The sequence below is a fragment of the Sinocyclocheilus rhinocerous genome, unplaced genomic scaffold (assembly GCF_001515625.1).
Source record: "Sinocyclocheilus rhinocerous isolate Xijiao unplaced genomic scaffold, SAMN03320098_v1.1 scaffold711, whole genome shotgun sequence".
NCBI lineage: Eukaryota > Metazoa > Chordata > Actinopteri > Cypriniformes > Cyprinidae > Sinocyclocheilus > Sinocyclocheilus rhinocerous.
In genome coordinates this window covers 2,183,767-2,209,992 of record NW_015641018.1, presented here as the reverse complement: position 1 = coordinate 2,209,992, position 26,226 = coordinate 2,183,767, and the positions used below count along the sequence as shown (strand labels likewise).

The 26,226-nt window shown below is 38.6% G+C and overlaps 1 protein-coding gene across 1 annotated transcript in view; it reads left to right on the top strand.

The window, feature by feature from the left end:
* Window positions 1–24,884, top strand: part of LOC107753873 (ephrin-A2-like) — a 140,936-nt gene extending 116,052 nt beyond the window's left edge. The window contains exons 2-5 of the mRNA XM_016570143.1: window positions 13,870–14,162; window positions 22,341–22,406; window positions 24,112–24,177; window positions 24,835–24,884. Of these exons, the coding sequence (XP_016425629.1) occupies window positions 13,870–14,162; window positions 22,341–22,406; window positions 24,112–24,177; window positions 24,835–24,884 (475 nt within the window). The remainder of the gene's footprint in view (window positions 1–13,869; window positions 14,163–22,340; window positions 22,407–24,111; window positions 24,178–24,834) is intronic.
* The last annotated feature ends 1,342 nt before the right edge of the window (window positions 24,885–26,226 follow it).

Genomic DNA, 26,226 nt, shown 5'->3' with positions numbered 1-26,226 from the left:
TAAAATAGACCCCCCCACCCCCACCCCCACCTCCTTTTTTTCATGGAAACTCTTATATGCCATTGACCCATGTGTAAAATATCTTAGCCATTATTTTAGCCGTAATGTGATATTGCTTGTAATCATAGTAATTTGAAATTATTACGTTGTATTATGTTCCATTTTTGCTGTAAGGCATAGCTTAGCATGCAGCAGGCATTCTCATCCGATCCCAGGAATAGCCATTAACATGATTTGTGCACTTTATTGTAAGCCAGTTTCGTAAGAAAGTATCTGCTAAGAACATAAATGTAAATGTAGACGTGTCATGTACAAGGTCATGAAAAATGCATTACCTCTGTCGGCTAAGCACTCGCCCTTTTCATCAGCGTTGGCCGCCTCAGTGTTCTGTAAGAAATATAAAATAGCCCTTGAAAGAGAGAGGCCCTATTTGCTCTGGCTCAGATAGAAGCATTAGGATGATTTTTTTGATAGTTTACATATCCTTTCTATGCATTTTCCATTTTCTTTTTTTTTCTGACGTGATAGACCTCTGATCTCGCTTCATTACTTTTCATGAAAAGGTTGTGCACTGTGATCTGACCGAAAACAGAAACCGAGGGGACTCCATGGGGATCCATTCTCACTCTGTCACCTTTCACAAAGAAAAACACAGCTAATGCATGACTACTACATGAAAGGGCAAGAAGAGGAGGACGAGTCTGGTGACAACAGACATATCTCCTAGCCAAGTCTGTCATCTCATCGCTGTAGAAGAGTGTTTGGGAAAGAAAACCTAAGCAGACCCTGTTGGGATGGTGGTGGGGGGTGCAGAGGAAGGGGATCCTGGGAAATGGGTGGTAGTCGTGGCTTGGGTTACTTGTGTTTTGGGCCTCTCCGCCCAAGGGGCTGCACCGCACTGCCACCGTCTTCTACTCCTGTGGGCGTTTCAGACACACTGATCCAGTCCCCTCAATAGGCTCGGGTTTCCCGTTTCCCCGCTGGCCGATGCAGGCCGCAGATAACTTTGTCTCCGTGCTTGTATCTTTTATCTCACATCTGGGAGTCTTGCCTGGGAGCTGGATGGTGACTACAGTGCATGCTTTGTCTCGGCCCTTGTCATTACAAGGCTCAGGTTGCGGGCGGAGCTGGCGGACCTCCACCTGAGCTCGGGAACTGTCCCATCGCGCGCACTCCCGAACATGCTCGGCCGTTGGGTTTTTGGGGGGGCGTGGCCTACCTGGCGCAGGTTAAAGTGAGGGGGGAAAACACATGGGTCTTGATGACTCTGCAAGTTCTGATGGTTATCTTAGAAATTATCCCTCTGTAATTGCTATGAAAGAATGTTTGGGTGGATTTCACTCCACCTCCCAGCTCGCCGTGCCCGTGTGCCCATGCGGAATGCATCCGGGGGCTCCAGCCCATTAGCTTTCCTGTGTATGTGGATGTTTAAAAGCCCTCTGTTTAATTTACAGTTAGAAAACTGGCAGCCATAAAAAAAAACTGTAATAATGTCTCAGGTATTACAGGATAGCATACAACTTATAACTGTATATTTCATTAAGTGACAATGTTAATATACATATACATCAGAACTACCAAAACCTAACCTAAACCTAAAATAATGCAATAAACATTAACTAAATAACAGAAAATGGAACAAAAAAAACAACCTAAGTTATATTACTGATAACAAAAATTTGTAGAAACTAAATAATTTTATAAAATGTCATCTTAAGTTAATGTGAGGTGTCACGCAGGGACTTCTGGCAATGTACTTTAGCTTTTTTGTACATTTTATGCATTTTTACATGCAAAAAAATGTTTACTTGGAAAAAAAAAACAAAAAAGTAAAATTACATATAATCTAGTGGTTTTATACATATACAGTATGTTAAGCTTACAGTTAACCAATTAACAGCCTTTTACAACTGCATTTTTATAAATTGCAATTATTACAATTTGTCTCTCTCTTTTATATATATATATATATATATATATATTCATATATATTGATCAAAATTTGTGCTGGGCAACGATTAATCGCAATTAATCACAATTTTCTTAAATATATACATGTGTGTGTATTTATATATATATAATAAATATACAGTGGGTACGGAAAGTATTCAGACCCCCTTAAATTTTTCACTCTTTGTTATATTGCAGCCATTTGCTAAAATCATTTAAGTTAATTTTTTTTCCTCATTAATGTACACACAGGTGTGAACTCGGCATAAGGAACACCGAGCAACCAGGAATTTATATACACAGGATAATAAGGAACTCAACACAGGTGCAAGGAATCATAAAGCAATCAAACTAAACAAGAACAGGAACAAGACCATATAAGGAAACACAGGAAGAACTACGGGGGCAAAACGGGTCCAAAAGTCTGACAATACACAGCACGCACACATATATTATGTACACAAAAACTTTTATTTTGGATGCGATTAATCACGATTAATCGTTGCTAGTGGTTCAACGGATCACAAATCTCAGGGTTCGGATCACATTAAGGTTTTTGACCCACGGATCGGATCATTTTTCGGATCAGCAAGAAAATAAAAAATATTTAAATTTAACTTGCTTTCCATTTATTACTTAAAGCGAAGTACTTCTTTGATACCACAGCAAATACTACTAGATTAACTAAATAACTGACTGCGTTTACCTGAATGATTGTCGAGATGGGTATTTTGTCATAATTTTATGTGTATGTGTCTGTTCAGAGGATTCAAAAGAGGATTCAGTTCGGTGTTCGCGCGCCGTCTGAAACGCGTGTGCGTGCTTCATATGTGTGCGACTGTGCGCGTAGAGAACAGTGCGCGAGTAACGAATCGAGTTCCCTTTCGCCTTTTCTCTCCGGAGTTGTTTAAAATTCGCTTGCTTGTGTAAATACGAACAAATGATAAACTTATACTCTATTATGGTTAAATTTTGCAATTAATCCGCGGATCACATGCGTGCCGAACCGTGGGGCTTGGTCCGTACGGATCACGGATCAACTACGATCCGTTTAACCACTAATCGTTACCCAGCACTAATAAAAGTAAAATTTTAAAGCATGTAGCCACTTCAAACAGTTGATAGCCCACATTGTCTGTTGTGGGGAAAAAAATTCTGAGTGAGAAAGTGGTAGTACGAATTATTATTATTTTTTTTTTTAATGGTCATTTTAAGCATAAAGTGTCTATTTTATCTGACAGATATCACTATGACAAATCTCTTTTAGGTTATCAGAAAACTAGTCAATCAGAAATAAATCCACCTGTGAATCAGTGTGCATGTTTGGGTCAAGGAAATCTATAATACCTAAAGAAAGCAAACCATTAGCTTTTCCATTCATCTCAGTGGCTGTCACTCAGCTGTTGTATGAATTTTGGGCTAATCACCTGAGTAGTGAATGCCGTATGACTATCTACTCTGCAGCTGAAGGAAAGTTTTGCCACAATGACGCTAACACGCTAATCGCCAGCAGCTATCCTGAGCTGAGACGTCACAGGCAACAGAGAGAAAAGAAAATGTAAGCCTTGGAAAATAGATATAATGTTAAGTCAGAATACACAATTAATTTGGAATGGAGAAAGATTTTTGGGGGGCCAGGGTTTCAGGTTGAAGTTTGCAAAATGGCAGAAGTTAGCAAAACTGCTAATTGCTTGCGGTATTCATAGAACAAATATGCTACGTTTCTTACTTTATAAGATGTTTTGCAATCATCTCTCTCATGCACGCACTTGCAAAAACACAATGTTTACACTCTCTCTTTGGACATTATTTACCTTAAAAGTACATGTAAGTAATTTAAAAGTACACATTAGCACCTAAAGTCAAAGTGTGCCGGCTCAGTGACAGTTTTTTGCCTTTTTTTCTGAGAGTTTTATCATATTTCCTGCTGTTTTGTATCACTCCCTTTTGTAAGAGAAAGAAGACATTTTGAAAGCCTTTAAGCAAAGAAGCCGCAGATTACACTCGATGGCCTTTTCTCACTGAAAATAGTTAGCCACAGGTTCATTTTGGATTAGCGTGTCATGTTGAGGATCTTTTTAAAAAACCTCAAGAAAAGCACAGAGAACAGTGGTTAGTGCTTTTAGGGGGAAGAATCCAGCGCAAGATGTTTGACAGAGTGGGACGGCGCTGAGGAAATGGCGGTACTCATGGCGAGAAAGAAAAGAATACATCAAGCCCTTTTAAAAGAGGCCGGACAAGATGAGAGCGGCCCGAGTGGATGAGAGTCCGTCACCCAATCCTTCTCCTGCGAACCGGGGCGGGCTTATAACGCTATTACACTGCACTTTGCTAATGGTGTTAAAAAAGACAAAGAGGGCAGGTCAGGGAGAGTGGGACGCGTGATACACTTAGCTTTAGAGTGCATGGCATTACCATCATTTTCTGTTTGATGCCCTCTGACAAACCCAGTCCCTTTTACGCCGAGAGGCAGAAACCCGAGAGCAGCTCTTTTGTGTGTTTGTTATGGGAGTGACAATTAGGCGGAGGACATTAGTGTGTGTGTGTGTGTATACAAGATGAGAAAGACGTTTACAGGCTTGTATGCGTGTGTTTAGTTTTACATGCGTGTACACACGTCAGTGCGCACGAGCGTCTTGCTCCACTCTTGTTTGTTTGTTTGCGATGGCGTATTTTCTAAGACAGGTGTTTACTCACCCCATGATGAGAAAAACAGCATGTTATCACACTGTGGAGAAAAGCACTCACAATCACACAGCGCGGATCCCAGCAGCCCCCTAGAGGACGTAACGCGCACAGAGAGTAGATTTCATTCCCTTTAATCGCAGTAATCTGGTACCATGCCATGAAATACACACTTCACACCACCTGAAAGTGATTACATATGACTGAGGTAAAAAGGGTTAACGTTACACTCAGCCTCTCAATGGTTCAGATGTTTTCAGAATATATTTATACACTACTTTTTAAACGTAGAAATAAGTATCTTATGCTCAACAGATTGGACAGTTATTTGATCATAAATACAGCAAAAACAATAATATTGTGAAATACTATTACAATTTTAAAATGTCATTTATTCCTGTGATGACAGAGCTGAATTTTCAGCATTATTACTCCAGGATTTAGTGTTGCATGATCCTTCAGAAATCATGCTGATCATCCTTCTAATATGCTGATTTGCTGCTCAAGAAACCTTTCTTATTATTAACTATGTTAAAAGCAGTTGCTGCATAATATTTCTGTGGAAAACGTGATTTTTTGAAATATTTAATTTTTTGGAAACAAAAGCAAGTGTGTGATTAATCAGGAGAGCCAGTGCTGTCCATCAAAATTATGATTGCTCAAATAAGTAGGGAAAGTCAGATGCCAGGCAGGCTGATTAGACAGCCGAGAACCCCAGAGATGTTTGACTGGGTCATGGCCCCACACGTTTTATTTTTATACACAGTCAAGTTAAAAGGGTGAACATGAGTTATATTTGATTAAAAGGTCTCTGCTCATAGGATACTTTTAGAATTAGTGATGATTTAGTATTTAATGCTAGTTGACCTACATTTTGTCCTCAGTATTGACTTCAGGATGGAAGCATTCTTCAGAGGTTGCTTGAATTTAAGCTGCTGTTTAAATGATGTTAAACTTTATGCTTAAGTCTCTTGTGTTTAGCCTTGGGTGTGTAAGCTAAAGTGTAATAAATTAATAAATACAATTATATATTATATTTTATTGTTATTTCATATCCTAAAATTATAAGTATACGGTATGTGTATAATTACTGTATACAGTAAAATGTTTGTGTATATACATAACCTTTTATATAAGTAAATATTATCTCATAGGGATTGTGTTTGTAATAATAATAATTTTAAAAAGTTATGTTGAAGTGTGCAGGTATTGTGTGATGAAGGCGCATTTTCAGTTTCCTGTTTTCTAGGAGTGTGTGCCTGAGAAATCCTTGTTAATCTCTCTCTAACCACCCATAAAACTACTGCTTTTACTCTTTCTCTCACACACACAGGCCTACAAATGTGTTAGCTACTTTTGCGTTTCCACAACCTTCCAGATAGATTGTTATTTTATGGGATTTGGGAGGAAATAAATAGTTTCTTCACTCAGAGGGTGAGATGTTGTGTGTGTGTCTGTGTGTGTGTGTGTGTGTTGTAGGGAGTCTGTGTGTCGTGGCTGGTTTGTGTTGTTTTAAGCATTGTGCATGTTGTTGAAGGTGGTACGGTGTGTATTGGTTTAAATATTGTGGGGTTTTTTGGGGGGGGGTAAAGACTGGATGCGGAGTGGCTTCTCAACAGGGGTCTGCAGGTACGAGAGAGAAGTTTCTTAGCTGAGCCATTAAATCCCAGAAGTCTCATTACACTCGCCGTCAGAGCTCATGGTGACGAAGAGATCCAAACGCGCATATTTAAAATAAATGCCAGACATCCTCAGCTTCTAATAACAGTATTTATCGTAAAGCTAGAGAAAAGATCATTTAAAAGGAAAAAAAACGTAAATACAGTGGCGTCCAAGTGTCTCAGACCACACTGGGATTCAAAATCTGAATTAAACCTAAAAGTTTTAGGATTGAAAAATACATAAAGAAATGCTGTGTAATGAATTGTTTGTATTATATTTTTTTGTGAATGTATTTTTTAGATATTAGAAATATATTGTGAATGCGCTTGAATGCCTTATTGACCAAAATTAGATTTTTATTGTATTATGTGTTGGTATCATCCAATATTTTTGTTATTGATATGTAATTGTGCTTGCTAATTTACACTATTTTTTACATTTTTATTTAACATTCACATAATCTCTAAAAACACTGATAATTTAATAACAATTAACTGTAATATTTAGCAAATTTCTAAATAGAGATCTGTTTTTATACTGTACATTGTTGTTGTGAATTATTCAATTCAAGTTTATTTGTATAGTGCTTTTCACGATACAAATCGTTGCAAAGCAACTTTACAGCAAATTTTCTACAATAGCAAGTTTCTACAATATATTTAGTAGTAGCTTATCAGTGGTGACTGTCAGTTAATGTACATATAGCAGAAATGTACGGAAAAATCAATTAAAGACGTAATCAAACAGACGATGAACACTATTAACAGCAATTATTATATGATGCAATCAAACTTATAGCAAAATTAGGTAGTTCTGTATGCTGTTTCATGGTTGGCATCATCTGAGGTCCTCTGAGTGGTTGGCATCATCTCTTCTCTGGTGTTCTGTTCTGGATCCAGACTGAAGCTTGTGTAAATCCTAGTTACCACGGGATGTATTATAAAAGTATAGATCTGTAATATCATTTATCAGTTGTTTGCCATGTAATAATTCGAAAGACTCAACAACTGTAAAAATAGTAAAACTAATCTGTATCAAACATTATAATTATGGTGGTCTCAGTTTTTTTTAAACCCCACTGTATATAAATATGAATCATAAAACAGCATGTCTCTAATGATAAAACACTTAATCTATTTCAGAATAATATTGTGTCCTCATTCAGGAGCTGATGTCGGAGTCATGGCTTATTGTTCACGCTCCAACATGTGCACAGGTGACCTGGGTCTAAATCCATTTCAGGTCACTTCCCAACCCCAATTTTTATCATTTTCCGTTGCTTCTGTCCTGTTCTGGTTGATTACAGGCAAAAAGCCCAATATGAAAGTTTGTGTTAAAAAGATTAATATGCATGCATACAAGGATGTAAACATGCAGAGTAGCTGTAGTGAAGCCGCCATGTGTGTTAACATCCTCCATTAGCAGCCAATTAGAGCCGCGGTACAATGGCAGACAGCATCCCAGCGCAGATGCTCTCTGAGCACGCTTTTGATGATAGAACACAGATTTGTTTGCTGTCCTTTCATTTGCTGGACTGCACTGGTCACTTATATTTTCTCCCACCATCTTTCAGTGACTGAAAGGTCTTACAAAGCAGGCCGAGGCATAAAAATGTAATTAAACAAGGGGGCGTAGTGTCGCAGCGAGGACGGGGTACTTTTATCTTACAGCGGTCTAGAGTAAATGAGGACGCAGTGTGAAGAGAAGGTGGATGTGAACATGGACCTTCCAAGAGAACACACAGCACCTGGAAAATTACAGACACACAGACCTATTCACCTGAACGTATAACTGGACTTTTGTGTTAAAGAAGGGTTAAAGAAGGAGCACAAAACAACTATTACTTTTCCTCTCACACAGGGCACATGTGTTTTGTCCCCTGGGTCTTCTGTCCTATTCTTCTTCTTTTTTGTTTGTTTTATTTTTCTCAACCAACCCCTCCTTGACAGCGGTTTTTAGACCTGGCCGAACGTCAGCTGGGATAACGTTTGCATAAATGCTGTGATAGAAAAATTGCTCAAGCAGAGTTGGAATAACAGGAGAGATTGCGGGGAGATGTGGAGGGAGGAGGGGGCCATGGAGGTCTCGGCGTCTCTGCCTGACACAAAGAACAATAAACATGTTCCACATGGGGAGAAGTGGTCCACAGACCAAGCCCAAGCTGAGCATGTGGAAATGGGTTCCAGACCCAGAGCCGTCGGCACAAAGGACCATTCTCACACACATGCACACAAACACACACATGCTAAACGCCTGCCCTCTTCCTCTGTTTCTTAAAAACACCGGCATGAAATGTGCTGCTAAACCCCTGACACCAGAACTAACCTGCCATCATAATCTCAAAACTCATGCGGGCCCAGCACATAGCCCTGTGGCATGCCCGAGGTGGTGATGCGTTTGAGGCAGAATTACCCCTGAAGTGTGTGAGTCTTGTGCCAGGTTATTAGCGGGCTGTGTTTGCCCTAAACTATTATGGCCAGGTCATTGGTTAATTGCAGAATAAACGCACATATTTGCTTTGGCTGCAACTCAACTAAAGGTTCAGGACAGAAAAAAAATAACAAGAATTTCTAAATGAGGGCCAAACTCCACAAGACCTTCACAAACTCATCATTTCGGTTTGACCTGGCAGAGCTGAGCAAACTTTAGCATCTGCTCTGTGGCAAAATGCGGTGCAAAATATAATGAATCACTTGGCTTAGAGTGTGGGGCTTTCTAAAGAGGAATAAGTTTGTCTCATTTCTCTCTCCTTCCAGACAGCTGGACTGTCAAATTTTTTACCGAGGTAAACCTCCACCCAACCCCAATTTCGGTGGTTGGTGTAACACAATCCATAAGATGTTTCATTTATAAAACACTCAAAACCACTATTTTTTCACTTCATTAGTCCAATTCTGAAATTCACAACATTGCATGAGAGAGACACATTAAATACTCTAATAGTCAAAATGACTTTGTTTGTACCAGCCAGAAGCCTCTACATGCCATGATAAATCATGGATTCTGTCTTACCTGAACTGCTTGGTTTTAACCGCTTCCATTGAAGATGCTTCCTGCTATGGGCCTGGAAAACAGACTCTTCTACATGCAAACATTTGCTAAAGGAAGTTCTGAAATCTGGATCTGAGGCTCTCTGTCGGCCAGACGCTGCTGTAAATCACGGCACTTCAAACCCCTTCTTTGACCGCACCGCCAGGAAAGTTCACCCCAAGAGTCACCCTCCTTCTAAACACGCCAAACGAGAGTGGTTTGGTCTGATTAATTGAAGTCCTGTGGGGATGATAGTAGCTGAAGACTGAACCAAAGACCCAGAAGAGCCCCAAAATCCAGAGATAAATTTCTGCACACATACATTCCTCCAGATGGGAAGAGAAAGAAACTTAGCACAGGTTTTGCACCAAAGGCACACACCACAATTAAATTTAAGTAAATTTTAGAAGCAATCAAGGACATATTTAATTAAACAAATGAAACAAAGCTTTCAAGGACGTATTTAATTAAACAAAGTACATCAAGAGAAGTTTATAATATGGATATACTGCATGCTTCAGTGGTTCTTTGCTTCACCATAATTTCACAATTTACCTACTACATCAGCTGCTTTATAGTGTTCTTGAGTTGGCTACATGGTTCTTTAGAAGTTAAAAATATTGAGTTTAACATTATAGGTTCTTAAGATCTGTTTCTGGGTTCCTTTCAAATGAACTTGTGTTACAGGAGTTCATTTCTCTCAGAATTTTCTCCTAAAGTAAACTGGGACAATTGTAGACATAATATTGCATAGTATTACATGACAAATGTGATCCCAATTTGAAACATTTTTTAAATCTTTTATGAAAAGTGTGATATTGAGGGTCTTATTCTTAGGGTAGAGTTCTGAGAAGCAGAATACATTAGCAAAAGTCCCATTTTGTTCTCCATTCAACTTCATTGTTGTCCTAAAATGACGATATCTCCTGTGTGATTTTTCTTGCTTAGGAGAAAGGGTAAAAGAAAAGTTTTTTTGTAAACCTAAATAGGTTCTTTTTGGCATCAGGCTGTAAAAGCTTTTTGGGTTCTTACTGGATTGTAGACATGATGAAAATATCCCACTGTGAAAGGGAGGCTATACAGCTCATTTAGAGCTGATATGAGATCAGTTGTTGATGTAGCGGCGGAGGAAGAGTTCAGGAGGTCTGATCGGGCCTGTGCTCTGAGGACTCGAGGAGGAAGTAGACCAGTGACTACAGTGTGATTGATGAAGCGAGCTCACCTAACTGCATGCATTAGCTCTCTCTAAACATTCTGGGCTCACTTATTGATATTTCCATCTGTCATCTCCCCCCCTCCGCCACCCCGTACCCACCAGCCACCGGCTGTAAGGTCATTTTTTATACCGAGATACTTTTGAATCAAAGGGAATGACGTGTTGCCTCAGTGTGTCGGATCATTTGGCCGACTCCTCCGGATTTAATGACATCTGGGAGTGAAAGGGGGGACGGGGCATTGATATTGATTTGTTAAGGCGTAATGCACCGTATGAATCTGAAAGAGGTATGCCTGACCCGCGGAATGTGTAGTAATGTTAATGCACTTTGCATTAAAGGACCGCTAACACATGTTTTTATGGCAGTGTGATTAAATTTAGAGCTCCGTAAACATCAGGAGGGTCCTATGGCGGAGTTCTGCTCCCATTACTCTTTGCTCTGCTCTTTATATCGTTTACTGGAAAGCCGTGATTAGAGGCAAAATGACACAAGAACGCATAACAAGAAAATAAGACCGAGTACACGCATCTCCGGAGAGAACGAAGCGTTTTACCCTGCCAGGGAGAGAAATATCGAAGTGCTCTTTGCTGAGGCGGTATGAGATGAACATGGGTTGTTTTTTCGAGATGTTTTATTGAGTTCGTTGGATACAAGGCGAACTAAGACAGCATCGGTGATGTAGTCCAGGGCTGCGTTTCCCAAAAGCATCGCAAGCTTAAAGGAATAGTTTACCCAAAAATGAAAATTCTGTCATTAATTACTCACCCTCACGTCGTTCCAAACCCGTAAGACATCTTCGGAACACAAATTAAGATATTTTAGATTTTTTTATTTTTCTTTGCATACAAAAAGTAATCTCGTAGCTTTGTAAAATTACGGTTGAACCCCTGATGTCACATGGATTATTTTACCGATGTCCTTGCTACGTTTCTGGACCTTGATCGTGGTAATTACATTGCTGTCTATGGAGGGTCAGAGAGCTCTCAGAATTCATCAGAAATATCTTAATTTGTGTTCCGAAGATGAACGGAGGTCTTACGGGTTTGGAATGACATGAGGGTGAGTAATTAATGACAGAATTTTCATTTTTAGGTGAACTATCCTTTTAAGTACATCATAGACCCATTGAAACCAAGGAAGCTACGATCAACTTTTGGGAAACGCAGCCCAGGTCGTCGATCATATAATCAGTGGGGTTTAAAGTGTATTGCTGATGGCCAAAGAAGAAAGTGACACAAAAAATTGGAGAGAGGGATAAAGTCATGCAGTGTGAAGGGGGTTGTTCTCTGGGCCTCGGTGATAAGGCGAGATGTCTGGAGGAGCTTCAGCTTGTGCTTGTGCTGCTACAGCTGGTGTTTGGCCTGGCTTGGCCCTTTGACAGTAATTCCAGACCTAGATTAGCTGTCATCTGATGCCAAATCTCACTCCAAACCCCCCGCCTACTGCCCCCTCACCTCTGGCCCCGGCCCTGCCCTCTCTCCCCTCCAAGACCTCCAGAAAACAGAGTCGTGTGATGTTCTGATTCATGTAGACAACACTCTCAGTCGGCAAAGTGAAGCAGCTTTTGAGTTTTCTTTGTTTATCATGTGATTAGATTTTTTGAGGAAGTATGTTTTATTTTTTGTCAAAGTCTTTGGTTTCATTCCAAAAACCTGCCTCCTGATCATAGACGTGGTCCAAATGCAAAAACATTTCTAAAAGGTAGGCAGTTTTATGCTGCCTGCTAAGAAATCTTCTTTTAAGCCAATTTCAAAAGCCAACACTTTTTTTGTGAAGTAAGTGATGAGTTTAGTGGGAAAAATAAATGGTGGCTGAGACAAAAAATTAATGAAATGGATATAAATTAAATTCTGAATTAAATTTAATTTAATGAAAAATGTCAGGTGGTATAATCTTTTATTATCTCTTAGAAAAATAATTTTACCAAAAATGCTTTAGCAGGTGTGTCAGCCGCACTTGTGAGTCTCTCAGCTGGAGCCTTCACACTATGGACAGAAAAAAAGGTTTTTAAGGTTTTAACTCAAGTTCACACACAACATTTTCAAGGTTAATTCAGGTTGTAAAATGTCATGTGGTGCGATTGCCCCCAAAATTTGTATATTTATGAAAAATCCTTTTTATTTTTGACAGTTTTGGAAAACGATAGATGTAAGGGAAATATATTATTACATTTTCCTTTATGGTTACACTACTTGACATGCTTTTTAATATATTGTTTCATTCTAGCATCGTCTGTATTTTTATAAAGCACGGGTTGCTGCCTATGTAGGAAATTTCAAATCTGTCGTTTATGAGATTCCATTCCAGTATGAATGTAGGCAGGTTTTAGCACAGACCTTTTGTGTGTAGGCTTTTGTTGACCCCGTGTGTTTCTTTTGATTTCATCTCGTCTTTGTTTCACTTTGATATTCTCTTAAATTGGATGAAGCACCCTGGTATGGCTTCTCATAGCGTGAACACTTGATTTGAGTTTGCTGTCTTATGTTCTGTAGTGTCTGTAGTGAAGGGGGCTGCTTTGATGGTTTGGAAGATGGAGGATGGAGCAGGTGTGTCAACCACACTGGTGACAGACCATTAGAGTCTCTCGGCTGGAGCCGTTAGATCTTATTCATGTAATCTTCACACTGTGGACAGAAAAAGAGGATCTGAAGAACTCAAGTTCGTGTGTGTGTTTGCTGTGTCTGTGTCTACAACACATCCTGTTTTCTTGTGAACTGCAAGGCTTCATATCAGTATCAGTAAATAAAAAAGGCTTCATATTCAATATCAGAAAAAAACATGGTCATACGTGTGACGTGAGGGTAAGTGAACGATGACAGAATTTTAATTTTCAGGTGAACTATCCCTTTAAGAGTCGAATGCTTTTTAGTACCTCTGCATTCGACTGCACATGAAGTCACAGTTCCACCGAAGTAACTGCAGTTTCTGTGTCTCAAGTCGTACCTTCCTGCAGGTGCTCAATTTGTGTTTAAATTGCCCTAGCCAGCAAACTCATTTCAGAAGAGCTGGACTGAAGCCAGATCATGTGAAAACCCTTAATGAAGTGGCTTTCTCTCTCTGAACCCCTGTCAATCTCTGCTCATCCACTTCCACTTGGTCATTCCAGTCAGTTTGGCCCTTAGCGCCAAGTCCCCCTCGACCAATCCCATCCTGTCACATACAACATGGAAAATATCTGCACTATGAGTGACAGGAGCTACTAGCAATTTCTCTTTCGAGTTTTGTGTTAAAAGATGTTACGTTCTCAATCTTCGGCCTGTCATTTTGAGAAATTTTGCGAAAGTTTTGTCGATCTCAACTAAGTTGTTTTTCTATATTTCCTCAGATTCTTGCATGGTGAATACACAGTGGAGGTGGCCATCAACGACTACCTGGACATCTACTGTCCGCACTACGAGGACCATCTTCCTCAGGAGCGCATGGAGCACTACATCCTTTTCATGGTCAACTATGACGGCTACACCACCTGCAACCACCACATGAAAGGCTTCAAGCGCTGGGAATGCAACCGCCCAATGAGTCCGAATGGGCCCCTCAAGTTCTCAGAGAAGTTCCAGCTGTTCACACCCTTCTCTCTGGGCTTCGAGTTCCGCCCAGGCCACGAATACTACTACATCTGTGAGTAACCTCCTCCTTTCTTACTCTAATTCTTCAACTTCAAACCCCTCGTCTGCGTTTTCCTGTGACCAGGTGTCAGTATGGCCCCAAAGTGCAATCATTCATTGAACGAATGGTTCTTGGGTTACAGGAACTGGGGTGTAAAGGGTAAAGGAAGACTCGATAAGGACGGGCAGACTTCACAACAACATCTGATCAATAACATGTGCCACATGGTTCAGTCTGCTGAAACCTGTTATTTAGTCTCTAGAGACATATGGCTGAATGCACAAATAAAATACATGCCAGTCCATCTTTGGTTAATGCTATAACGATATGGTTTGGAGAACCGAACACAAAATGTAACTGAAACTTAAAATTACAGGTTGCACATCTTGAATTTACATTAAATAAATCTGTTATGCACAATGTTGTATATAGAGCAGGATATTGTTTGTAAATGGCTGGCTCATCTACAGTAGCCGTGTTTTACCAGAGTAAACAAAGAGTAACATAAGTCTCCTGAAGTTTCCCTGATTTGACATCGCAAGAATAACACTCAATTTTAGATTCCCTCTCGATTTTTGTGTTGTTATTTCCATGGTGTTTGTTTCTGAGGGACGATTTTCTTGATTTGATGAAGATTGAAGGAATGGGTCACCACCTAATAAAAAAGTAATTTTTTAAAAATACATTTATTTTATAATTATAATGAAACTTTATTTGAAGTACTACTTGTGCATAATGCACATTTCTTAATATTAAGCCTAAAATGTGTTTTAACGTCACTATTGATGAGGATTGTGTGATCTATGAATAATACAGTATGTGCCTTTAAATGCAAGATATTTAAAGTGTATCTAAAGTATACTTAGTTCCACTTTAGCACAATCAAATATACTTCAGTATATCTTTAGTTGGACTTCAGCACTACTTCAGCACAATTAAAGTGCATTAAGTACAAAATTAGTTTTTCCAATTTAGCAGACTTTTACGTATACCAGTTTAGTATACTAAAAATACAATTGCAGGGTATTTTTATTAAGCACATAAATATGTAAATGTATTTGTATTATACTTTGTCTGAAATAAATGTATTTTAAATACATTTTAGTATATTTATTTTTCACTAGGGTTAAAAGGGATAGTTCACCTAAAAAATTAAACTTGTCATCACCATCTTGTGATTCCAAACCTGTATGACATACTTTCTTCAGTGGAACATAAAAGAGAAATTTTGCAGAATGTTCATGCTGTATACAATGAAAGCGAGTGGGGACAAAGGGCTGTTAAGAAAATGACACCATTATTAGCATTTAGCACCATAAGTATTGTATTTTTATGGGACAAAAAACAGTATTGTTATGCAACTCATTGTATGCAATACTCTTTTTGTGTCATACAGATTTGGAATGAGATAAGGGTCAGTGACAGAATTGTAATTTTTGGGTGAACTACCACTTCGATTGAAAGATTTTGATGTTCGGCATGCATGACATTGTTCTCTTTCTAAAAAAAAAGCAACCTTTGGGTTACGAGTCCGACTCTCTAACCATTAGGCCACGACTACCTACTGCTTGCACCAGCATACAGTTATATTTTCACGGAAAATATAAAATCCACTGTGCATTACCATGAACTAGTCAGTCTTTTTTGACTCAAACTATTGTTCAGGTGTCCACGTTAACACATTTCTGCACAGTAGGAAGCTTTTTCTCTGTAAAACTGTTGTTTATGTTGCATTTTGGTGCGGCGTGCCAGGTGGACCACTCTTTTCCAGTGCTGGCCACTTTAAACTTATAGAAATGGTTTAAAAATCAATTATACTGTCATTTAAATGTCTGCCACGCTCTATTGCATTCGTTGAAGTCATGTTTGGTGCAGTTGGAGGTGGAGACATTTATTATAGCGATTTGAATGTCTAGGACTTTAATCAGAGGAGTCGAAGCAGAAAGTCCAGTTCTAGTGAAGTCACTTGGGAGCAGAGTTTGGCAGTGTCCTGGTGTCTCCGCCTGATGAAAATGTCAATTTGTTGAATGGCATGTGCACTATTAGCCATGCACTTTGCCGCTCTGAGTGAGATCGGTGCAAAACCAGTTACCAAGGCCATCATGCGTAGCTGTCCAAATTATGCTGATTGGTCAAATTATATTTAACAGAAGGATCCGGATGGGGGTAATTGCATCCACAGCTTCTGGGGTGCCAGCCATTACCATTATTCAGATAACAACAGCTAAAAGCCATTAACCTGGAGGGGGAGTTTTTGGCTCGGGATGGTGCCCGGACGACAGGCCTGACACCTCGTCCTCCGGAGGCGGCCCGCCCACCGCCTCAAGGTCAGACCTTCGCCCGGCCGGATGAATCGAGTGGGGTTCTGCTTTATCCTGTTCTTTCGCTCTCACTTGCATGACAGGGGGGAATTTGCCGGGGTGCATCTGTCCCTGTTTCACTAATGGTCTTGTGAAAGGTGTCCTTTGGCCTGATAAAAAGGGCTCCCGCTGGGCACAGGCAAAAGGAAAAGGCTCAGGGCAGCACGCAGGATGCATTAATGAGGCAGTTTCTCCTCTTTTTTGTTTTTTTCCCCCTCTTTTTTATTCTCACTTATGCTGTTTTCTGTATGTGTGTGTGTGTGTGTGTTTATTCCAACTTTCAGAAGAGAGAAGGGACTTTGAGAGCAAAGTTTTCATGTGATAAAAGAATGAAGCTTTTTATCCTAAACGAATGCAGCTCATTAAGTAGAACAGCATGATTTTTACCGCTCGCCATGCTTGCCGTGTCCCGGGTTGCCTTAGAACTGGCCCTGTGCCCTCAGAGCTCGGCAGTTCAGAGGTTTGGGGCTTGGGGGGACCCAACCTGTAGCTCCGCTCATGACTATAAACCTCCCATTGTGTGTCGGGACACCTGATCCTGAAAGCATAGTCACACAAATTGTTCTTTTGAAAGCTAAAAGCACATTTGTTCTAATAATCGCTGAAGAGTCATTTCTAATGGTTCGTGGCCATCTGTTGTATCTAACAGCCAAAGATTTAGAGGCCAGAAATACAGAGCAGGCTTTAAGGTTAAGTATGAAAATCTGAGAGCTTTCTGTGCTTAAAGGAGAAGTATTACCTTTTACTACTTAAAAAAAAAAGGCGCTAGCTTATCAACACCTCATGGTCTTAAAGAGTTAGCTCACTTCAAAATAAAAATGTTACTCTAAACCCAACTCAGTATCATGAGGAAACATCTTTATTTTAAGTTTTGAATTTGTACATTTTGAGTCATACAAAAGCATATGATTTTTAGAAGAAGAAAAAAACGAAGCATGAAGGTCCGACCCCTAGTAAAAAAGTAATATATTTAAAATAAATTTATTTCAAGTACAGTTCAAATCTATTAACATTTTTACTAACATATCGCTCGAGACTTGCTGATATAAAAATGATAATTAAACTTTAATTGGAGTACTACTTGTGCACAATGCACATTTCTTAAAATGTGTTTTAATGTCACTATTGATGAGGATTGTATGAACTTTGAATAATATCGGTCTTTAAATGCAAGATATTTAAAGTGTATCTAAAGTATACTTGTAATAGTTCCACTTTAGCACAATCAAATATACTTCAATATATCTTTAGTTGGACTTCAGCACTACTTCAGCACAATTAAAGTGCATTAAGTACAAAATTAGTTGTTCCAGTTTAGCACTTTAAGTACACCAGTTTAGTATACTAAAAGTACAGCTGTATGGTATTTGCTGGGTAAATGTATTTGTGGGATACTTAGCATGAAATAAATGTATTTTAAATACATTTTATCATATTTATTTTTCACTAGGGACCCTTACCCCACTTCTAAACCTTTGGTTGGGCATAGGCAGATTATACGAAAAGGTATGAATGAGATACAAATTTGTTTCGTTTGCCAAAATGGAAAATAGTTCCGAATTGCCATGATATTGTCATCCAAACCTTTTTGACTATCTTTCTTCAGTAGAACAAGACATAAAACCAGAAAGTTATGGCAGAAGAATGTTCGTTCTGCTCTTACATACAGTTCTTGCATACAGTGAAGGTGAATGGAGAACGGACACAGTCAAGCTCCAAAAGAGACAACAAAAATCACCATAAAGGATAACTCTCATTCACATTCAAATATGGAACATCAAGAATCATCAAACTAGGTTTGAAATTGCCATAGGCTCTTGCAACCGATCACATCAATGCAAGTTTGAATGTGCTGAAAGGGAAAACGAGATTTGATAGCTGTGGCAGAAGTGTTTGTCTTTTCCTTTACACAAAGCTATCGTGTGGCTTTAGGACACTTTGAATATAGCGCACAAGTCCTATGTATCTTACTTTTATGGTTTTTTTGGTTATTTTTAAAGCTTGATAGTGTAGCTTCAGTGACACTTTCATTGAATGGAAAAGAGCAGCTAACTGAAGAAGATGAGAAGAGTTTGGGTGAGAGAACAGGGACAGATTTTCATTTTTGAGTATACTATTCCTTTCATTTTAGTGTGATTTGTAAATGTGCTGCTAGTCTGACCCAAAGCAGGCACAGGGTGTCTCGAGTGGGTATCGCTTCAAATATCATGGCTGTCCAGGAAATTGAGGTGGTGGGCGTCACAGAAATGTCGCCAAACCAGCGGGGCGTCACAGACCTTCCTTCCATCCATGGGACGTTGTCATCCCAGTTGCGAGGGGAAAACGGAGACACAGAAGAGGGTCAATCAAAGAAAAAAGAAAGGAAAGAAAGAACCCAGGGTTCAAAGTTTGCACTCGAGGCCGGGTGTTTCTTATGCCTGTCCTGAGCTGTTTTTAATGCAGTCCGCCCTGTCGCTTGGTGCGAGACCCGCTATTGTGCACCTTTTGTTCCAGACAGCGGCCTGGGCTGAGAAGTACTTAGTCTGGCTATTCATCAGACGAGGCCGGCTCCTCCTCCAGAGAAGTGTTTGGCTACTATCAATATTGTTGCTGTCATGGCCCCTGGGGTTATGAGGCAAAGGGCTCTGCCACGGGGTTACTGGGGGGGTGACCGAGGCTTAGTTTGGTTATCCCACAACAATAGAGGTTGTCCATCACCTTTGGGTTGACCCCGCCTCGACCCACCGGAGAGGGTGACTGAGTGAATGGCAACTGTGACATTCTCACAGGCCTGTGTGAATTTCAGAGACTCCCAACACACACACACACACACACACACACACTCAGTACACCAGATCCCTGATAGCCCTCTGTTCATACACACATCTCAAAAATCTAAAATCTTCTTCATACTTACTTTCATCATAGCATAAGTTCATTTTTGTGTGTTTATTCAGTTTGCTTATTTCACCAAAAAATTGTGAAATGTGTCATTTTTTTAAATGTTAAAATCTTCTTTTAGGTCTGTTGAATACACAGAGTGAGCCAAAGTAAACAATTTGTTGGTTGATTTTCCTGAGAAGTGTAAACACTGTCTCTGAGGCACTTTCAAAACATTTCTCTGTTTGTTTGAGAATTCCAACCAGCCCGACATAGCAACACTGATGAATGATGAATAGAATTTGATTAAAAAAATAAAAAAATAAAAACAGCAACATTGTGAAATATCATCACAATTTGAGATAACTGAATCAAATCATAATATGCTGATTTGGTGCTCAAGAAATATTTCTTATTATCAATGTTGAAAACAGTTGTGCTGCTTCGTATTTGAATGGAAACCATGATCCCTTTTTGTTTTAGGATTCTTTTATCAGTAGAAAGTTTAGAAGAACAGCAGTCAAATAGAAACATTTTGAAATATTATACATTTCTTATTTTGATCAGTTGAATGCATTTTGGCTCAACCAATTTCGGGGCTGGGGCACAGCTAGTTGTTTTTTCTGACCAATGAAAGATGTGGTAGGAGTCTTTGAGAAACCTGTTTTTCCATTCAGTTTGGTAGACACTCATCAGCTTTGATGTGTTTTCACACACAAATTTACATACGTTTTATATAATATTTTAGAACATTTAAGTAGATTTCAGTCTTTGAGTAGATTTTTATGACTGAATTAAACTGTATAATTACCATTTTAATGTACAGTATTTCAAAATACTTAAAGGTGCAGTAGGACATATTGGAAAATGCTAACTTTAGCCTGATAGCACTGAAAGCGAACGTCCCACCCTCCCTGCAATCACTGTCCAAAGCCACGCCCCCTGAACGCATGAACGCACACAGACCAGACGACCAGAGACAACATTACTACAATACATCATGTGTCATTCACCTGTGAGAAAACTTTATAGTACAGTTAGTAACAGTACTACAATACCAGGAAGGAAGATCAGGTTGTTGATGTTTGTCTGCCATTCTCGCTCTGTCTGCACAGCGTACGTGAACGCGCTGATGACGTATCATGTCTGCGCGAACCGGGTGCGCAGAGGTATGCAAATTTAATTGGATGAACATTTCTTGGTCCTATACCTTCCACAGAATATATAAATACATATAAATACATTTAGACCACTTATCTTATTGATTGCTATCGGGATGTGATGAGACTTTCAACCAGCATAACAAAAAAAGTTTCTGAAGACAATCACCTATTGCACCTTTAAATACTTAAAAGAAATCAATAGTAATACTGTTGTATATGTGAAAAAAATTGTAGTACAATGCTACTTTTTGGTACTTTTTTTGTTTAGTCTTTTTTGTTTTATGAAATGCAGTAGAAAGGAATTGTCTGAATAACAAAGTGATTTCTGTTGTCCACTAAACTAAAATGTAAGCTTAGATTTTAGTTTTTTTTTAACATGAGATGTATAACATTATAGCATGAGAACACCATGTGCCAATTTTACGTCCACACACTTAAGAACACCTGTTAGAGCAGAATTCACCCAAAAGAAGCTTTTTGTGCAGAACACATCAGCTCTCCATTAGCTGAGCCGCTGAGTGATTTGTGGTAATTGCTAAAGGAATTTTTATGTATCTGAAGAGCAGACAGAAAACTGTTTCATGGCAAAAATCGTGATTTGTTTTCCATTTGCGATCTTAAAAAATTAGCCAAAAATCCATTTGTGTGCTTTTGAAGGAGATGAGGGGAATCGAGCGCCAGAATGAAGTTACACTTTCATTGGAGAACTGACTCAAAGTGCTTTCTCTCAGCCATGTGTAGCGTGTGTGTGTGTGTGTGTGTGGATGAGAGAGAGAACGAGTGAGTGACTCACATGGCAGCGTAATGGAAATTTGTTCATTGCTCTCCAGGCAGATGTTGTGTCTGGTTCAGAGAGTACAACAGCTCCTGGTTGCCATGGTGTCAGCAGACATGTTCTTACCAACGAGACTGAATCTCACGTGTGTTAACTATTAAAGCAACACATGGCCTTCGTCTTGACTTTTTCTATGTTGCAGTGCTATAAAGCACAGCAGTACGGTTTCTGAAGTAAATTCTGAAAGTGTCTTATCCTCACCAAGGCTGCATTTATTTGATGAAAAATAAAACAAAAACAGCAACATTGCGAAATATTGTTACAGTTTAAAATAACTGTTTTCTATTTGAATATTTCTGATTTGGAAGAAATATTTCTTATTGTTATCAATGTAAAAAATAGTTAATATTTTTATGAAAACCATGATACATTTTTTCAAAAGAGCATTCACATTTTGTTACATAATGTAAAGTAATTTTTTAAAATAAAGTCATTTTTGATCAAATTAATGCATCTTTGGCTTGCTGAATAAAAGTGTTAATTAAAAAAAAAATCTGACCCTAAACTTTTGTATATATAATTATTTCAGAATAAACTTAAAATATATTAATATATTAATACTTATAATTATGGACTGTAATTAGTTGCACTTTCTTTGATTCAATTACATCATTTGCAGTGTGTGATGAGTACTGTAGATAATTCTTTAAATAATTTAAGTACACACATTTTATATTTTTATTTATTTATTTATTTTTAATTTCTTTTCATCAGAGTTTTTAACACTGTGCTCAGAGCTCCTTACTGAAGTTGATTTTTAAAATCCCTATGGAGAAAATGCATGGGAAAAAATACTTCCACAATCAAAGTGGTCAGTGTTGTGCGGTTGGGTTAGTTGGCCGCTCTGTGATTTAGGTCAGCCATTCAGATATTATACTTAAAAGCCATTTCTAAATATATCATGTCAAATCACATAGATTTATCGCTCTTTGAGGAATATTAACAGTAATTGTCATTTTCTCTGTCTCCACAGCCTCTCCACACCCTAACCTCGGTGGGAAGCCGTGTTTGAAGCTGAAGGTGTACGTCAAGCCTACCAGTAAGTATATCCCAGTGTCTGCTCTCTGTCCATTTGTGTTATTTATGGTCATACTTGCAAATCAGTACCAGGAATCTCACATCCCAGTCCTCGTGTCCAGCTTGATTTAACCCCGCAGGTCAACCCTGGGAATTCTAGGGACACCTGTATTAACTCCAGTGATGGGTGAAATGCTTAGCTTTAATGCAGTAGAAAGGAATTGTCTGAATAACAAAGTGATTTCTGTTGTCCACTAAACTAAAATGTAAGCTTAGATTTTAGTTTTTTTTTAACATGAGATGTATAACATTATAGCATGAGAACACCATGTGCCAATTTTACGTCCACACACTTAAGAACACCTGTTAGAGCAGAATTCACCCAAAAGAAGCTTTTTGTGCAGAACACATCAGCTCTCCATTAGCTGAGCCGCTGAGTGATTTGTGGTAATTGCTAAAGGAATTTTTATGTATCTGAAGAGCAGACAGAAAACTGTTTCATGGCAAAAATCGTGATTTGTTTTCCATTTGCGATCTTAAAAAATTAGCCAAAAATCCATTTGTGTGCTTTTGAAGGAGATGAGGGGAATCGAGCGCCAGAATGAAGTTACACTTTCATTGGAGAACTGACTCAAAGTGCTTTCTCTCAGCCATGTGTAGCGTGTGTGTGTGTGTGTGTGTGGATGAGAGAGAGAACGAGTGAGTGACTCACATGGCAGCGTAATGGAAATTTGTTCATTGCTCTCCAGGCAGATGTTGTGTCTGGTTCAGAGAGTACAACAGCTCCTGGTTGCCATGGTGTCAGCAGACATGTTCTTACCAACGAGACTGAATCTCACGTGTGTTAACTATTAAAGCAACACATGGCCTTCGTCTTGACTTTTTCTATGTTGCAGTGCTATAAAGCACAGCAGTACGGTTTCTGAAGTAAATTCTGAAAGTGTCTTATCCTCACCAAGGCTGCATTTATTTGATGAAAAATAAAACAAAAACAGCAACATTGCGAAATATTGTTACAGTTTAAAATAACTGTTTTCTATTTGAATATTTCTGATTTGGAAGAAATATTTCTTATTGTTATCAATGTAAAAAATAGTTAATATTTTTATGAAAACCATGATACATTTTTTCAAAAGAGCATTCACATTTTGTTACATAATGTAAAGTAATTTTTTAAAATAAAGTCATTTTTGATCAAATTAATGCATCTTTGGCTTGCTGAATAAAAGTGTAAAAAATCTGAAAAATCTGACCCTAAACTTTTGTATATATAATTATTTCAGAATAAACTTAAAATATATTATACTTATAATACTTATAATTATGGACTGTAATTAGTTGCACTTTCTTTGATTCAATTACATCATTTGCAGTGTGTGATGAGTACTGTAGATAATTCTTTAAATAATTTAAGTACACACATTTTATATTTTTATTTATTTATTTATTTTTAATTTCTTTTCATCAGAGTTTTTAACACTGTGCTCAGAGCTCCTTACTGAAGTTGATTTTTAAAATCCCTATGGAGAAAATGCATGGGAAAAAATACTTCCACAATCAAAGTGGTCAGTGTTGTGCGGTTGGGTTAGTTGGCCGCTCTGTGATTTAGGTCAGCCATTCAGATATTATACTTAAAAGCCATTTCTAAATATATCATGTCAAATCACATAGATTTATCGCTCTTTGAGGAATATTAACAGTAATTGTCATTTTCTCTGTCTCCACAGCCTCTCCACACCCTAACCTCGGTGGGAAGCCGTGTTTGAAGCTGAAGGTGTACGTCAAGCCTACCAGTAAGTATATCCCAGTGTCTGCTCTCTGTCCATTTGTGTTATTTATGGTCATACTTGCAAATCAGTACCAGGAATCTCACATCCCAGTCCTCGTGTCCAGCTTGATTTAACCCCGCAGGTCAACCCTGGGAATTCTAGGGACACCTGTATTAACTCCAGTGATGGGTGAAATGCTTAGCTTTGTGTAATTTATCTTTAGGATCTTCGTTGCCATCGCTCTAGACCTCCACTGATGACTAAGACAGCTTGTTTTATGGGGCCGAAGGTTTTATGGGGCCGATCATTCATGATACCAGAAACGGTGGAGCGATAGTGTTGCCCCTCAGGGGCACTCGCTGTAGGAAGCTATTCATCTCACATAGGCCAGATAACAATCAAAAACGTTGACCTGCAACTAATCAAGCTAAGCAGGTCCGGACGCTAAGAGACCTGCAGGGGTTCCCAGAACTTCCCACACACGAGCCACCGACACCAGGATAGCCTGCAGTTAAACAGAGGCCTTGGTTTGTTTAACCCCTCATCACAGGTAGACGTGCCAGCTATGGGTAACACCGCTTAAATCTTTCTCCCTCATGACTGCGACGTGTCAGACACGTCCAGAAAATACGTTCACTAAGCCGGGCTTTAATATACAGCCTTTGCATGTATCTCATCTAGACCTGCTCAGCATCAAGAAGGACTTCAACCTGGAAAATGGTCAGAAGTAAAACATGGGTATGCTGCAAGAGGTGGACGTGAAAAGCTGTAGAGTGAATTTTTGAACACCCTCATGGCATTTATCCTACACTTTGAGTGGAAATTGATATATTTTTTAAAAGGTTTGGGAGGGAAGTTTCCCAAGTACAGTTGAGAATTAAGAACTAGTTCTTATGCAATAGATACCGTATATTTTTGGGTCCATGGCTTGACATGTCCTGATATCATAAAGAAAAAATGGCTACACTTTATTTTGACTGTCCCCAAGAGACATTCTACTGACTATAAGTAACTTTGCAACTACATGTCAACTACCTCTGGCAGGAGTGTGACTGTTAAGTTAGGATTAAGGTTAGTAGAATGATTTACATGTACTTGCAAAGTTATTTATAGTCAGTAGAATGTCTGTTGGGGACTGTCAAAATAAAGTGTTAGCAGATATTAAGCAGACAGTCTACTTACTGTTCTAATGACTGGTAGATGGCATGTAGTTACAAAGTTACTTGTAGTCAGCAGAATGTCTAAACTGGGCTATTTCACTTAAAGGGATAGTTCACCTAAAAATGAAAATTTTGTCATCATTTACTCACCCTCATTTCGTTCCAAACCTGTATGAATTTCTTTCCTATGTTGAACAAAAGAAGATATTTTAAAGAATGCTGGTAATCAAACAGTTGATAGTCCCCATTGACTTCCTTAGTATTTATTTCCCTACAATGGAATTCAATGGGGACCAACAACTGTTTTGGTTCTTCAAAATTGTTCAGAACATCTTTTCTGTTCTACATAAGAAAGAAACTTATACAAGTTGGGAATGACATGAGGGTGCGTAAATGATGACAAAATTTTCATTTTTGGGTAAACTATTCCTTTAAGTAGGTATTTTGCCATAATCTTTTATTACTATTGAGAAAAATATTCTAACCAGCATATAAGCATTTGAAAAACTTTTATCCACCAAAATTTGTCGACCAAGTGTTCTGCAACCCACATGCAAAATCAAACAGGAAATGATGTCACAGATTGGTCCCCTCCAGACCCTCATGACTGTGTCAATAAATTTCCAAAAACATAAAATAAATGGATCTTTTCATGACAAAGCAAAGTTAATTCAGGTTGTATAATGTTGTTAGACTCACCAAAAACTTTATTATATTAATTAATTAATGATTTATAATACAGTATTTGCAAAATATAATTTTTACATCCAGAAATATATTTAAAAAGTTTCAATAAATAAAGAACAAACAAGGAAAATGTTACAACGTTTTATTTGGTTAAACCAATTTGACCAATTTTGTCATTTACTTACCTTCATTTTGTTCTAAACCTGTATCAACTTCTGCTGAACAT